Genomic DNA, 17,786 nt, shown 5'->3' on the forward strand with positions numbered 1-17,786 from the left:
CAAATAAGTATTTTAATCCAACTTTAAGATTTACAGAAAGGAAATTGAATTTCAAAGGAACTATATGGAAAAGCAAGGATCATAGAGCTGAATAGAGACAGAGACAAGCCTCAAACTTCATTCTGATAATTTCTTTTTGATTGGGTCTTTCAGGCAACACTACAAATATATCACTAGTATTATCTGTTATGTATAAACAATCCTCATTATGTATGGATTCCTTATTTGCAAATTATCCTACTTTGTAAAAGTTATTTGTAACTACAAAATAAATACTTGTGGTGATTTTTGCAGTCATTCACAGACATACTTAAGAGTGGTGAAAAATTTGTCACCAAATACACACATTTCTACCCAAGGTCAAACATGTTTATGTTCGGCCACCTCGTTTCAGCTCTCCTACTGTAAATAGGTGTCTTTTTTACAGTCTTTTTAGTGCCACACAGTTAACATTTGTGTGCTTTTGTTGGTGACTTCCCTATTTAAAATAGCCCTTAAGTGTAGTGTTGACATGATGTCTAGTGTTCCTAAGCACAGGAAGATTAGGATGTGCCTTATATGTTAGATAAACATCATCCAGGCTGTGAGTAAAATGCTAATGAATCAAAAATATACATAATAAATAAGATGACTTTAAACAGAAACACATGAAACAAGGTTGTATATTGATCAGTTGATGAAAACCAGAGGCTTACAGGACCCAAACCCTGTATTTCTCCTAGTAGCAATGGTTCAGTATTCACTAATTCAGTGTTCATGATTACTTTACAGAACACAACTACACACAAAAAATGAGATAAACGACTGTATGTATATGAAGCAGTGAATGTAATGATTCTGTGGGGAAGTGTTGTGAGTAAGATTAGTCAGGACAAATATTCTCTTTTTGGAGCGTTGTTCGTGTTTTGGGAGTTGGCTTAAAATGAAAACTACTCTCCTTTTACATTCACATTCTAGTTTTTCTTACTATTGGCATCTTATTGAAATTTTAATTTTTTTGCTTGTGATTTTCTTTAACTTTTACATTTGAATTTATTATGTATTTAATGTATTTCCCAATAGCTGTATAAAATCATTCGTAGAAAAAAAGACATGAGCTAAATAAGCAAGTAATACCCTCAGGAAGCTGCCTGAGCTGATCAACATCCCATGCAAAAATATCCTTCAGAAAAAAATGAATTTATGTTTCTGAGAATTGCTGAAATGTTAATGGATACAGAACATAGCCATCCTCATGGCAGATATCCCTTGAAAACTGTGAATAATAATATATAGGGCAACATAGATTATAATACACAATCTGTTATGTGAAGATTTTCAACCCCCGCATAATATTCAGAAAATCACAAAACACTAGTGTGCCACATCTCCAATAGTGAGAATCAGTAATGGTGATGTCTTTGTATATTTATATTTCTATAATATTTGTGTGTCCATAGTTGTGTTTATATTTCTGGTTGGTGTATACATAAAGAACATGAATTAAACCGGATGCTAAAATATGCTATTTTTTGTATGCTCTTACTTTCTTCTACTTGTTTGCATCTGGTGTAGGACTCTTCATAGAAGCCTTTTTAGTCTCAACAGATATTTGGCCATGTGCCTTATCTTCTTTTTTCTTAGCAAGTTCTCTTATGTTGGCTTCAACCCCTATCCTATGTCTGAACAGGTCCACTATCTGAGCAATAGATCATGAATAGATGTGTGCAGCCAAATTATTTATTCATTTACATATTGTGTTTTACATGTGTATGTCTGTGAATGGGTGTTGCATATTCTGGTAGTAGAAATGAACAGAACAATGTGTGCTAAGAATAATGTGTGCGTTTGGTCCCAATGCACAACTATGGAAGAGAGAAAAATTCACTAGTTACGTAAATGATGAGCTAATAACTTGGCACGCTGCCTGAGTCTGCCCATCCTTCGCTGTCAACAAGTGAATGTCACATTCTCAAAATTGGGGGGAAATCTTTAATTTTTGTTGAAATTGTAAACAAAGACGACGCCATGGATTAAAGAAACTGCTGAAATCTACTACTGTTACACTCATGCATTTTATTTAATTTTCAAGGGACCTAAAATAAGCTTCAATAAAAGAGCTTAAAACGCTATTTAGAGATTGTTCATAATCTCTATGTCATTATAGAAATACGTTTTTTTCCTCTATTCCCACAGCTAATACAACGGTTTCTTTTTTATTTTCCATTCAAAGATACCAACTAATAAAATTTATTGTAGCATCATATTTCTACTTGCAATTTACAGATATAGTAAAAATATATATGGCCACATAAATTCTATTAGGGAAAATTATGTATGGCCCCCTACAATGAGCTCAAATCCTGAAATGACAGCAATTGAAATTGAATTACTTCTTAGATTAACCTTAAAGTTGCAACTGTAAACAAATGCATAAACAAGCCTGTTCTTTTTCATGTAGTCTAATATCAATCTTTGGTGTACTTTTCACCAAGTATATTTTTTAAAGGCAATCAAAGAAATACAATGTAAGGTTTATTTTAAAAGACTAGATATTAGAAATTAAACTTATAAATATCATATCTAAATGGAAAAAGACCTGTTAGTGATGAAAATAACATTAATTGGCCGGGCGCGGTGGCTCACGCCTGTAATCCTAGCACTCTGGGAGGCCGAGGCGGGCGGATTGTTTGAGCTCAGGAGTTCGAAACCAGCCTGAGCAAGAGCGAGACCCCGTCTCTACTAAAAATACAAAGAAATTAATCGGACAACTGAAAATATATAGAAAAAATTAGCTGGGCATGGTGGCACATGCCTGTAGTCCCAGCTACTCGGGAGGCTGAGGCAGGAGGATTGCTTGAGCCCGGGAGTTTGAGGTTGTTGTGACGCCACGGCACTCACTCTAGCCTGGGCGAAAGAGTGATACTCTGTCTCAAAAAAAAAAAAAAAAAACAAAAAAAAAAACATTAATTGATGATAATGTATTAAAGTGCCATAGTAATTTTACATTGCTTTTCATGAGTTTCAAAAAAATTTGGAAAGCTTGATAAAAATATAGATATTGTTCATAGTTTGGGTGTTTGAATTTATAAATATGTCTTTGAATTTGCAAATATTACATTGTAAGGAGTAAAATCTTTCAATCCATCCATTCCAACACACTTCCAGCATATTAATATTTATTTCCAGAAATTTAACCTTGAATGAGACTGCAAATATTACATTTCTACTGGATCTCCTATTCCTTCCCCACAATACCAATTTTATTGCCCACAGCTATAGTACTTCAGGATTCTGTTCTAAAATGAATCTGGTCCAATAATATAGGCTGCCTCAAGAAATAGTAACTAAATTGAAGGACATAGAAACACATTTTATTCAAAATTTCCACAGTGTTTTCAAGTTTTATATGTGTGTGTATGTGTGTTTGGTTGGTGTGTGTGTGTAGTTGTTTTTTGTGTGTGTGTATGTGTGTGGTTCATTTTTTTGTTTGTTTGTTTTGCTTTGTTTTGATATTTTAGTCCAACTCCACGGCAGTTATTTTACTTGGCAATAAAATCTTTGATTAAACACTTTAAGTTTGTTTTATTAGGTATCTGGAAACAAATTAATGTCATCCAACTTTAAAATTTCATAATTTAAAAATTATGTATGAACCTGGAGGACATTACGTTAAGTGAAATAAGCCAGGCACAGAAAGACAAATATCATGTGATCTCACTTTTATGTGGAATCTAAAAATATTGACATCATAGAAGCAGAGGGTAGAATGGTGGTTACTAGGGGCTAGAGGGGGACGGTAGGGGGTGGGAAATTTTTGTGAAAGGATATAAAATTTCAGTTGACTAGAAGGAATAAGTTCAAAGCATCTATTGTACAACAAGGTGACTATGGCTAATAACAATGTATTTTTGAAAATTGGTAAAAGAGTAGATTTTAAATGTTCTCACTACAAAAAAAGATAAGTATGCAAGGTACTGGATATGTTAATTAGCTTGATTTTGCCATTTCACAATGTATACATATTTTGAAACACATGTTATACACAATAAATACATATAATTTTTATTTGTTGATTAAAAATAAAATGGAAATCAAAATATCAAAGCATAGCTACATAATAATAGGTGAATTTTTATAAGAGAAAGTGATGTTTTGGGAGGATAAGGATTGCATAAAAAATTATAAAACTGTCTGCTTACAAGCCATTTAGTTAACTAATATTTCCTCTAAACCTATCTAAACCAATAATGTCTCAGTGTTCTTTTATGTACTACTTAAACTGTCTCTTTTCATTCTTTTCAGTTCTCTAAATTTTGCCTTTAAAGCTGCTTGCCAGGAATGTTGGCTTTATAAATACCCAACTTCTTTGTATGTATGGCTTATTTCTTTAATCATAATTATATTCTTTTACTAAATCAAAGAGTGAAAGCTAGTGTGGTTGTTGGGCCAATGGGCTTATTTTGTTTGACCCATTTATTGTTTAATTTTTTAAATCTGTAGCCAACCTTAGAATCATAAGATTTCTTATAGAATTAGAATATTAGGAGACCTATTAGCATTAACTCCATATTCCACTATGGAAAGAATTTATTGGGCTTCATTGGCAGCTACCAACTTAGAGATGGCACGCCCTCCCCAATTTGACATCATCCCATCAGACTTGCTTCACTCATTTCCATTACCTGATTGATCCCTGTAGACATTTGAGTTTGCAGTCCCTGATAATTGAAGTAAATGAGGCAACATATTTTTCCTCTTAAACTATTTATTTATGATAAAAATCCCACTCAAAAATTAACAAATCTCAGAACAAAATTTAAAAGTCTTTGCTCCACAGAGGCACAAAACTTATATTTATTGCTAAAATGTATTTAGTTACTGTGATAATGCAATGATTATAGAAATAAAGTGTAAAATACAAGCACGAGAATAAAAGTACCATATTCTGACTTGGAGTAAGTATTGCTGTGTCAGGGATGGTATAGGAGAAGGTGATATCTAAATAAGTTGAAACATAATGAATAGGTAGGGTTTTAGCTCATGCCTGAGGACTCAGAAGGAAGGATTGAGAAAAATGGTGCTGGATATAGGAGTACATTGTGCAGAGACCTACAACCTACAGGTGAGAGAAAATAACAGTGATTTTCTGTGAAGATTAGTAAGAATGAAGGTTAGCTATTTAGGCCAAATGCCAAATCACGGTTTTGTATGCCACACACACATTAAGTTCTGTTGTTGTTTTAATAAAAAATGAAAATATGTGACCATGTCCCCAACTCCTGTCACCTGATGGATTTCTAATCAACAAGTGCTAAAGAAACTCCCAGCTTTCTCCTGATTAATGGGGCATGCATTGTCCCAAACTTCTCTTCTTCAAACTTACCACTTACATGTAATTAATTACCAACCTGGATTCATTGGTCTCTGAAATAGTTTCTAATTTTAAAATAAAGAAACTAACTTTTTCATACAAATTAAATTCTAGCTTATAGATAAAAATGCATTAAGCTTTTTAAAGGAGGAACAACAGACACATTTTCTCCACATGTGCTAAGATGCTAATGATTATAAATTGGTGCAAACATGCTTCACATTGAATCAGTGACTTCTATTTATATCCGTAGCAAGGATTACGAAGCTGAAAAATTCAGACATTATAAGAACTCCTATGTGAAGTACATAATTGTTCTTTTGCAATGCTTCAGTTTCAGGTTGTAGGCTGCTGACTTCTCTTTTCCTTTGTGTAATAAAGAACTGGTTTTTGTGCTGGAACGTTTCTGGTTTGCAGCTGACAAAATGAGAATTGACAGTTTTTCTTTTATTTTCCTTTCAGCTCACTCCAGTTGGCACCACAATATTTACAGGATTTTCAGGAGACAATGGAGCTACAGACATAGATGATGGCCCAAATGGACAGATAGAATATGTTATTCAATATAATCCAGATGATCCGGTATGTAAACACCTATTTGCAATGTAATTTCACTGTGAGGAATAAAATTAATGTTTATTTCAGCTGATATTTATTGTATTTTTCTATTAGATCCTGGACCCACATTAGTAATAATACCATTATTAAAAGTTATCTCAAATTTGAATTATTTTTAATATTTATATTATACTTTTAAAGAAGCATTTTTGGTGGTATTTCTAGGCAAAAGTTTAAAATGTATTTATAGTTGAGAAATGCAATCTTTATTAAATTTTCATTATGTTTGTGGACCCCTAATCATTCTAAGCATTCTAAACAAATCATTGAAGATGATATAACTAATGTGATTGCTTATGCTTTATGGAACTTGAAAATTAATACCAAATGCTGCCACCACACTGCATAGACATATGCCGAATATATTTCTGGTGTTACAAGACTTTAAAATCCCAGCCATCTCAGCAATGAATCCAAAGATAAAGAAGAAATCAAAACCTCTAACTATAGGCCATTTTTTTCTGCATTAGACTAGGGGATTTCTACATTGTTTTTTAGGCCATGAAATCATTTGCTCCGATGATATATTATACAAAAAAACCAAAAAGACAAAATCAGAATTATTTAATTGAAGCCAAAGCTGGAGGTCCTGTTTGCAATCTTCCCTTTTCTCTTTTCTTGAGGCAGCTTCTGAGAATCCCATGGGCTCCCCAAAGCAGTTTTAAAACCACTTCTTAAGTGAGCTTTCTAAATTAATGCTTCTATTTTATGTTTACTATTAGAAATATAAACAACAACGAAGTTAACATTTTGCCTTTATTTTTCACCTTGATATTTTTTGTACATGCTTTAAACAAATAAACAAACAAAAAACTCCAAAAACTGTCACACTTGCAGAGACTGAGAACTCACAAGATCTACTTCACAAATCTATTGTGAGGATTAAGTGCTCATGAATGTATTTTCTCATTTTATTCTGACAAATCAGTTAGTAGTAGTTGTATCTCTATTGCACAGGAGAAAAAATGACTCATGGGTGAAGTGATGTGCCTGATATTACACAGCTATTTCTAAGATATAGAGTCCAATTTCAGAGTAGCATGCACTTTACTCTTCCTCTATTATGTTCTTATGAAATCGTTGTAGTACCATGTGAAAATTTTCAAAACATTTAGAGAATAACAATGAACATTTACAATAAAAATTCCATGAGTGTATCAGGGTCAAGGGAAGGTTTTGGAGATTTTTGGGTTGTTTTTTTTTCCCCTAAAAGAGAATATCTCAACATGTTCTGTGGCAGACAATGAAACCAAGAGATAAGGACATGATGACAATGTGACAGAGAAGGACAGTAAGTATTAAGAGTTATAAAAGAAATGAAGTGGAAATGATCAAAGTAAAAGCAGAGGAGAAAAGGGCAAGAGAAACATTTTTTTCTTAAAAGTATAAACATCTGACTTCACAGTGTATTTCTAAACCATTATTTTGTTTGCTCTTTTTTTTTTAATTAATTGTATGAATGTGCCATGTTTCTAGCTTACATTTTACGAAGGTCATTTTCTAATCTTTACTCCCGAAGCTGTAAAAATAAAACCTCTCAGCAAGTACGGAACAGCCAGTCCATGTATTTTAGGGAAATATTTATTATGTGCATGAAAAAGAAAACCATCCAAGGTTTAGATATAGTTTGATTGTTTTTTTTTATTTTTTATTTTTTTTATTTCAGCATGTTATGGGGGTACAGATGATTAGGTTACGTATGATGCCCTTACCCTCCCTCCCCGCCAAGTCCGAGCTTCAAGTGTGTCCATTCCCCTGGAGGTGCGCATCGCACTCATTGTTTGTGCATATGCCCGTCCCCTCCTCCCCCTGCCCCACATCCAATACATGTTATTCTTCTATGTGCACTTAAATGTTGATCAGCTAATACCAGTTTGATGGTGAGTACATGTGGTGCTTGTTTTTCCATTCTTGGGATACCGCGCTTAGTAGAATGTGTTCCATCGCTTTCCAGGAGTATATAAGAGGTGCTATATCACCATTGTTTCTTAAAGCTGAATAGTACTCCATGGTATACATATACCACAGTTTATTAATCCACTCATGTATTGATGGACATTTGGGTTGTTTCCACATCTTTGCAATTGTGAATTGTGCTGCTGATATAGTTTGAGACCAAAAATATATTACTTAAAAGCTATCTTTTACAAGTTTCATGAGACTTAAATTCCTTGTTAAACTGTGCAGTAATTTCTTCTGAATAGTTGTAGGCTTACCATCAAATATAACATGTACCTTTCACTACCTACAGAATGGATAGCCAATCAGCCACATACAATTTCAAAATTACAAAAAAAAAAGAAAGGAAGAAAAATACATTTTGGCTAGCTAACCTCCACTGTGGAATAAATAAAGAAGTTCTCTGTGTATGGTCCTAATTGATTGGCCAAAAGAGCAAGACATCATGCCAGCACTTAACGTAGGGTATATTGGAGGGGAAAACATTAATCAAGTCATACCATTAGAGAGAGAATCCACCTTTAGCCATCATATAAAGTTAGTGTAAACCTCAGTACCAGTTTCTTCTCTTGTAAAATCTGTGAGAGAAATGCCTGATGATTTTTTTAGTCTGCATCTATTAAATCTCTAGTAGTTCTGTTTATATTAATAGCACCATAATATTCTCCTACTTATCTCTTAAGGTCAAAACAAAATTGTATGTATAACAAACTTTTTATTTAACCTGAAAATGTGGCCACCTCTGGCTTTTAGAACCGCAGTTATAATTTCTTTCCAATTAGTCTCATATTGTATGGTCGATGATTGAAAACGTAGATTATCTGTTCTACTTAAAATTCTCAATTAATTTTTTGCTTTTCTTCCACCTGATTCTTTATTACTCATTACTTGAAGTCACATATTAGTGATCAGGAATTTCGCTCAACTCACAGACATTTTGTTTGGCCACGAATTATTTTAAACAATTTTAAATCCAATATCTAAAACTTATGAAAATTTACTTTCAAATTTAGCTGTCTGTCCTCTCTTGATAAACAGAAATATGACAACATTGGTCCTGATTTCCAATAAGACAATCATCAGCTAGAGTTGAACTCTGCCACTGTTCACACTCAGACTTTACTTGCTTTGCTTATTTTCATTATCTGATTTATCCTTGTAGGCATTTGTAGATGTAATCCTACCTTAGAGAAATGTAAAGTATTTTTAATTAATTCTTTTTATCATTTTAAACACCAGCCTCCAGGGTTTCTGATGAGTGAAAGTGGAAACTTAAATAATGTTTTGTGAATGTCATGTGTCATTTTTCTCTGGATGCTTTCAAACTTTTCTTTTAATCTTAGGTGCTTAGCAACTTGACTATAGCATGTTGCTATGGAAAGCTATAGTTTTCTTAATGTTATCTTTCTTGGGGGGTTGCTGAGCTTCTGGAATTTTTGAATATCTATTTTTCATAAATTAAAAATTCATCAATCATTATTTATTTAGTATTTTCATGCCCATTTCTCTGACTCTTCTCACCTGACTCTGCTCCATCTAAGACTCCAATTACAGGTGTGTCAGGAATTTTGGTGCTGTTCCACTGGTTTGTGGGGCTGTGTTCAATTATTTTCAATATATTTTTATCACATGTCTGCCAACTGCATATTTTCTATTGATCTATATTCAAGGTCACTACATTCTCTGCCAATCTCCATTTTATCTGTTTTTAAACCTATCCAGTGATGTTTTACTAACTTTTTTTTTTTTGTTTCAAATATTCTTCAGGTCTAAGCTTTCCATATTTTTATACTTTGTATTTTTTTGCTGAGATTTCCCATTATTTCATTTACAGTGAGCATATAATTTTTTTTTACATCCCTGAGCACAGATAAAGTGTTATAATAGCTGTTTCAATATTTTTGTCTGCTGGTTCTAACGCTGGTCTTCCTGGATTGCCTCGCCTCTTCTAAAGAGATCACATTTCCAGGTGTATCACATCAATTGTTTTAGACTGTCTACTGGATATTGTGAGTGTTATGTTATGGAGAGACTCTTGATTCTATTACATTCCTCTGGGGAATGTTTTTTTGTTTGTTTTTAACTTTAGCAGACAACTTGGTAAAACTCAAAGTGAAAACTGTTTCTCTTGAATGCTGCTCAAATCTGTGTTCAGTATACATTTCTTTCTTAGTTACTTCACTTGTAGTCTGCCCCACACAAGTGAAGTTCAGAGATCAACTAGAAATTTAGACATCATTTAAGAGTAGAATTTTGTTCTTCCTCTTTCTAGCTTTCTCTTTTCAGTATTCCTCCCTCACTTCCCATCAGTTTTGGTGGTCCCAAAATCTACCACCTGACTCTTCAGGCCAGAAAGATTTCAGACTTCCTATCAGAGTTTTAACTGATAGTATTGAAGTCAGCCTTCCTTTAGGCTAACTGCTATAAAACAGGAAAATCACCCATGTTGTTTGCTTCATTTGAGTGTCCAGTTCCTTCTAGAATATGCCTACTTTGGTTCTCTCTTCAAGGATGTCAGGTATTTTTTGTTTGTCTGTTTTTGTTATTTTTTCCGGAGTTTATAGGTGCTTTTTCTGAAAGGATTGGGTGAAGTAGGAGTTAACTGGTAATATAGAAGTAGAATAATTAATTCTCAATGAGTTCCTTTCTTCAGTATATCTTTGGATGACTAGCATTCTTACTCATTTTTGGTTCTGAATCATGCTGTTTTTCCTAAATATTGGGCAACAGCAACAATGATAGGAGCATTTCAAAATTTTAGCAACAACAACAAAGGAACACATATTCATTAGATCCATTACTGTGGATCTTCAGTGATATGCTGTCAACTAGCCTGACACTTATATCCAGAAACACTGAAATTTCAAATATATTGGGCTGTTTTCTCTATAAGAAAGACACAACTGGAGAAAGTATTGGGAACTGAGGTGTCTATCAATATCGTTCTATAAAAACAGAAAATAATACTTTTCAATACCAGAACATATGTGAAGGTTCCCTCGTGCCAATGCATTTCTAAAAAATAAGAGAAAGCAAAATATAATGTCACCTTAATATTATTAAGTTGAATACTCAACAAATGTAGCAGTTATTAATTACCAGTACTGTACGTTATCACCAATCTTTCAGACAAGTCATAGGGAACAGCATAAAGTGCTATATAACAGATTATTGCAAACTTTTCTCAGTGTCTATGGCTTAATAGCCCATGCACAGCTTAGCTGGGCCTTCTATGTGGGCTCTCTCACAAGGTTGCAATCAAGGGGTTGACCAGATTAGTTTTTATATGGAGGCTTAACTAGAGAAGAATACACTTCGAAGTAAACTCAGATTGCTGTAGAATTAATTTCCTTATGGTCTAGGACACAGGGCCTTGGCTTCTTGCAATCTCTGGGCTAGAGGCTGCTTTCAACTCTTAGAGGCTACACTCAGTTCCTTGCCATGTGGCTTTGTTAACATAGCTGCTTACTTCATCATGCCTGCAAGGAGAGTGTCTAAAGCTAGTCTGTCTGCAAGACAGTCTTATATGACATAATCTAATCACAGGAGTGACAGTGTATAACCTATGCCATATTCTATTGGTTAGAAGCAAGTCAGAGATTCTGGGCACACTTAAGGGATTACACAAAGGTATGACTTACTTATCTGGAGGCAGGAATTAAGAATCTGTCTCCCACACATATTATAATGTGCAGCATCATTATTGTCATTTTTGAATGTCATGTAAAAGGACCTACTTTGTAAAAATATTTTTGAGTCTTTATTTTTTTTTTTTACAAACTACACAAAATAGAAGGGATGAGGGTCTATTGTAGTCTTTAAATAGGGTAAACTGAAGATTGCCATTTGCTTTATTAACATCTTTCTCACCCTACTTATGTTTTCCTCATCGTACAGATAAACGATTTCCTAGGAAATGTGCAGTAAGGACATATGCTACATTTTTACTATTCAAAATCATAAAATTTCGATTATAACCAAATGTTGCAAACTCTTCACCATTACAAAGATCCTTTATTTAATCTATGAATAAAATCGGAATAGTTAGAATTGAGCTTTTCTTTCCTTTTACCGTTTTTTTTAAAAATTGCAATTGAAATGATCTTCTAAAATAAAGAAGTTAATTAAGAGATAAAGAGTTACTGAACTGGTTGACCCAAATTAAAACAAAAGCGTTTTTGCTGTTTGCCAAAAATTTTTTGTTCTTCCTCTCTTTGGAAAATGCTGGCAGTGTACCATTCTTGCTAGGGGGAAATTAACTGGCTTTGACTAATAAAATGTGAGCTCAAAGAACCAATGTACAAGTCATCATATCCCCTCCCATGGTTGTTGTGATTGGAGAAAAAGACACTGAGGTGAAACATTCATTAGCCTGGATGCTCAAATGACAACAATAAACAGAGCTCACTTGTGGATGTGTAAATATGTAGATGTATAAATATGTAAATTAAGGAAGGAATAAAAGTTTAGGGATTTGTTCCTGTAGGATAACCTATGCTTTTTTGGCTGATATGTTTAGAAAAAAAGTGAAATAAATACTGCATTATACAAGTCTCCTAGACATTTGTTAAAGAAAAAAATCATTCAACGACTCTTGTTAAGGTATGGTAAGAAAGACCTTATTCAGGACCATCAAGATAGGTACAGAGACCACTACAATGGAGACTTGTGACTGGGGGAAGAGGTGGGCTCAACTCTGCACACAGCCTGGGAAAGTGAGAATTCATAGCCAATATCAGTGTGGGGATCAGTGGATGCAAAATTACTAAGAGAAAGAAAACATTAGGAAAAAGGGGGATTCTGGCTAAACCAACCTAACATGATTATTGCAGAGACAGGCCAGGGTGATCAGACATCACCTGTAGGATTGTGGAGGATGAGGAACTGGATCAGATATCAAAGGAGATCAGATATTCCGGTGAGGGGGGTATTTCTTGCTAAGCTGACATAGCAGAGTTCTTTGCTAAAATTGGATTTTACAAGGAAGTACATAAATGGTCCTAGAAGAAGATTCAGAAGCCTGACTAAAGTTTAGCCAAGCAAAGAATCTTTGCCAGGTCCCACTCTTATTCAATGCAAGAAGAGTCATTTTTGTTTCATCTGAACAATAGATCCATTTTGTCATTCACCTTTTGTTCATTAAGGACTAGTTGAATCATCTGTTGGAACCTAGTAATAGAGAGTATCTACTGGATAGTGTGTATTATCAGGACTTTAACAAGGAGAGTTTAGTGTTTATGAAATTTGTAGTATGCTCATCACAGTTATTATAAAATACTATTTTGTTATACACCTCTTGGTAATGCAAAGTAAAGCTGTCCATAATACATTGAACTAATTAGATTTTTTAGGAAAAAAATGTATAAAAACTCTTTGAAATGGGTCGGAATTTGTCATCCCATGCTCTGCAAAACTTTCATTTTTGACAGTTAATCTTATATGAAAAAATGCAAATATAGTAAGTATCATTCTGATATTTTAAATCCCATTGTTAGCAAGATTGATAACACTATCCACACAATAAATTAGCATATCACTTTTCTTATCTTAATCTTTTTTTAAAATGTCAGACTGGAGAATGTTTATTCAGCATTTTAGTATTTTGACCTAAAGTGATAAGAAGGAAACGGATGACATATTCCTCGTGGCAGTCTCTAGAGGGCTGAGGAAGCAGCAGCACAACATTTTTATTAACTACTGTTGCCACTCAGAAAAGCAATGAGGACATTTAAGTAATATGCTTGGCAGCTTCTTTCTTGGAGGTATTACAGTAGTGTTTCAGTGGGTGGTAACATCTTTCATCAACGCCTCCTGAGTAAATTGTCCTTTTCTTGTAATATGTTTGACTCCCTATAGACTTGAGAGAATTGAGAAAATATGAGCCATAATTTCTTTTGTAATGTGTAAGCATGTAATATATTTGAATTTCCTGAGTCAGGAAGTTAAAAACCACAGTTCAAAGGGAAAAGGTTTTTAACAAATCACCATCCTGAAGTAGTTCTGTACATAAGTCAAAGTCCAAATTTCAGATGTTATTAAAATATTTCAAGCTAAGCAAAAACAGTAATTGTTTATTCCTAGGTAGGTTACTAAGAAAATTACATTACATTTTAATAATGCTTTGTAGGGTACATTATATCATGAAAGTCTTATACCTGCATAAATTCACAATATTCTCATTTTATACTGAGCACTCATGTTTAATTAAATAATTGTTTAAAGTTCTTTGTTTAAATTTTTTACTTCAGTCTTGATCTTTTCTTTCCAAGTCTGTGTGACCTTTTCACTTTAAAACATATATGCTGCTGAAGCCAACTAAGCATTTCCAAATACAATTTCCTGGGCAATTAGTTAGAACAAGGTAAAATGAACTCTATTGTAATCTATCTTTAATGTATCCTTAAATGTGCATATATGTGTTTTTATTTTTGTGGTGGGGGAGGGAAACAGCTTTACAAAATGGAAAATATGGTCAAAGTGTTGGTACTTTCTATTAGGAACAAATTTAATGATGCCTGCTCAAATCCTAATCCCTAAAGAGTGAGCAAGGACCACATGATCTTGCTTAGTCCTCCACTTTTCATTTCAGGTAATTAGATGAGAGGAGACACCCAACCAATGATAACTAAGGCATAGATTGATCAGCAGCTGATGGTAGCCTGGCTTAGTCAGAGACAAGCTTAAGTCTGACTAGAGACTGATTAGGACAAAGTTGATGCTGCTTATTGGAACTTAGAGATAAACTTACAGTCCTGTTCAAAGTGAGCAAATAGTGATAGCCAGAAGAGAGAGGGATAGAGAAAGAGAGAGAAGGATAGGGGGGATTTTAAAAAGATGTCACAAAACAATGTTAAGAGAATTTTTAGCCTCTTAGAGACAGAGAAAGAAGCTTCGTTACCTAAATCCTCATCATTTCCCACTTATAGGCCCAGTGAGGAACATCTGGGCTCAGCCTCTGTCCTTAGGTCACCAAGAAATATATATTTGTGTGTGTGTGTGTGTGTGTGTGTGTGTGAGTTCTTAAAAAAAAATCTCTTGAACCAGATTTGTAGTCCTTACAGCTGGAGAATATCACAAACAATATTTATAAATATAACATAGATATGAAAAGCTGTACAGAATCCTTCCTTTCTCCTAAAACATGGTAAATGGCCAGATGATTAAAAATAGTGCTAATTACCCCATATTCCATTTCCAGAGCAATTCTATTGAGGGGCCCAAAACTGCCTTGCAGAGTGCTGTCATTTTATCCAAACTGGTACTAACCCGCCTTCACTGACATTAATAAAAACGATTACAAGGAGATGAAGTCACCTTGGGAAATACAGAGTTGCTAGAGTGTCAACATTCATTCTCTCTCCCTTCTTATGTTAATGTGTACGTGTGTGGGGTGGGCGTTGCTCCTGCCTCTTAGCCTATTTCTCGTCCTTCCAATAGTGATAAAATTGCTTTAACTGCCCTATGTCTTCATTTTACTAAAAGGAAGATTGCTCTTTATCTGACATTTGTTAAGTCACTGAACTGCCAGTAAGTTGTGAGTGGACCTTTCTTGATAGAGGCCAGATGTTTGGGACCTATATTAAAAGATTTAGCCATAATTGGATTTCCCTCATTAATACAGCGCAGGTAGAGGTTAGCACTTAAATTCTCATCACCCAAAGAAACCAGTGCCAGTTTGTGTTTTAAAGAGAAGTGTCCAAAACTATCATAAAGGGGGCAATCATCTTGCTTCAGAAATGTGAAGTTGCTTAAGGAAATGGTCCTTGCTCTGTCCCCACACTCTTCTGCTTTGTTGGTGGACCGAAGCTCTAAGAATAAGAGGAGAAGAAAAATGCATAGTAGGGAAAGAGAGAGTGCAGCCATGTCTAGACTAATCTCTTAGTCCACTCTTTCTCAAATTAAAACTGGAATTATCTGCATCAGGATCACCTGGTAGATTTGTTATAAATGCTCCTGAGAATTTCTGGAATTTGGGGACATGGATGCTAGGAATCTGCAATCTAGACGATACATATCTGTGATTCTTATGCATTCTAACGTTCTAAACTTTGAGAATCATTGTTCCATTCCCTCATGGCTTTATCATGTAATAATTAAAAAAAAACCTGCTATTTTATTACTAAATTTAGTGGTTTAAAAAAATGTTATTAGATAAGGGCAATTACTTAGAGTTGATATAATCTAATCTTTTTACTAGAGAAAATAGAAAGCATATCCTAATGATACATCCGTGCTTTGCTTCTAATTCTTCTCTTGGTTATTATTCTATGTTTTAGAGACAGAAAGGATACTCAAGAAATACTTGTTTAATTAATAAATTAGTTAATTTTAATATAGAAGCTTTCCCTATGCAACATTTCAGAAGCAGCGCTGATCATAAAGCATATACTATCCTTATGTTTCTTGAAATACAAGTATTTATGAAATACCTAATAAAGTGAAAAATATAAGATGTCTATAAAAGATATATTTAGCTAATAAGAAGTTCAATTTAAAAGTGTTCTAAAGAACAATAAAGTAACTAAGTAGTAATTCTATTATTCGTAATAATTCTGCAAATGTCCGATGAAAACTGTCAATAAGAAAAAATATCGCAAACATCAAGTTGCTTTGCTAGAGATATAAGGATAAATGTTTCTACATCATAGACTGAAACCCTTGGGGAAATCTGTGAGGTGAAACAGAAAATACACAAATAATGTGTTATTTGGAAAAAAATAATATAACATCACATCAAAGACTTAACTATAAATGGGCTAACAAAGAAGGCTTCGCTGAGTAGGATTTGCAAAATTGACTACACAGAGAAATGAGTGATGGAATATTTAAGCAGGACAAAATAAGAGCAAATGTCAGTTGTGAAGAGCCATGGCCTTTATGGAGAACAGAAGGGCCTACAGTGCAAGGAAACAGAGAAAAGAGATAATCATGTATCAGAGTGCTTTCAGCTGCAGAAAATACACAGTAATAACAACAACAAAAATAAAAACCCACCTCAATTAAAGATGGCTTAACCAGAAAGGTCATTTGTTATCTCTCATAGTAAGTTTTTCAGAAATGGGGTAATATCAGGATTTGTTCATCTTCTCACGGACAATGTTGATCCAGGTTCTTTTCGTTTTATGCTCTACTATCCTTAGAATGTTAGTTATTTCTTTAAATTAGTTCCATTAATAATCTCAAAATGGCTGCTGAAGTTTCAAGCTTTATATTCTGACAGCAGCATCTATAATACCTGTTTTCCTTGTCTCTCTCCTTACAATTAAGAGAAATTATTGCATTTTACCCAGAATTGGATCACATGTACATTTCCAAAATAATTCTTGGTAAAGGCAATGGAATTATCATGGTTGGGTTAGACTATCCAAGATTCATCCCACTTAAAGGCATAATCTCCTCTGAAGCCCAAAGCCACTAGATATTCAAGCTAATTTGAAGTTCTGGGTACAGAGATGAGATGGCCTGAGGGTAAGCAATCTACAGTATCCTCCATATATATGCTAGAAAGTGATATGCGTTTCTATAGTTATTGAGTCACTAAAATGTAATGACCCTATAACTGCACATTAAGATATGTTTAATAGTGTAAGTGGAAATTATTTACTGAGGTTTTACCCATAATGAACTTAGATATTTAGATTAAAGCATTTATACACTCCCTTACCATAATTGAGAGCCACACTCATAGATATGAGCAATGTTTAAATAGGCAAAAATGTAGGGAAATGTCAAATGTCTGTAATTGTAAATATCCTTCATAATACATCTTCTGTATTTATATGTAAAATCGTTACTTTTGAATGACTACATCCAAGAAAGATTTGCAAAGCCAATTACCTGAATCATTTAAAAATAT

General features: G+C 33.9%; 1 protein-coding gene across 1 annotated transcript in view; it reads left to right on the forward strand.

The window, feature by feature from the left end:
* LOC105815959 (protocadherin-15-like) overlaps positions 1 to 17,786 on the forward strand; it is a 220,476-nt gene that overhangs the window by 187,917 nt on the left and 14,773 nt on the right. The window contains exons 6-7 of the mRNA XM_012651242.1: positions 4,285 to 4,354; positions 5,816 to 5,935. Coding sequence (XP_012506696.1) covers positions 4,285 to 4,354; positions 5,816 to 5,935 — 190 coding nt within the window. The remainder of the gene's footprint in view (positions 1 to 4,284; positions 4,355 to 5,815; positions 5,936 to 17,786) is intronic.

The sequence above is a fragment of the Propithecus coquereli genome, unplaced genomic scaffold (assembly GCF_000956105.1).
Source record: "Propithecus coquereli isolate 6110/MARCELLA unplaced genomic scaffold, Pcoq_1.0 Scaffold350, whole genome shotgun sequence".
Classification (NCBI taxonomy): domain Eukaryota; kingdom Metazoa; phylum Chordata; class Mammalia; order Primates; family Indriidae; genus Propithecus; species Propithecus coquereli.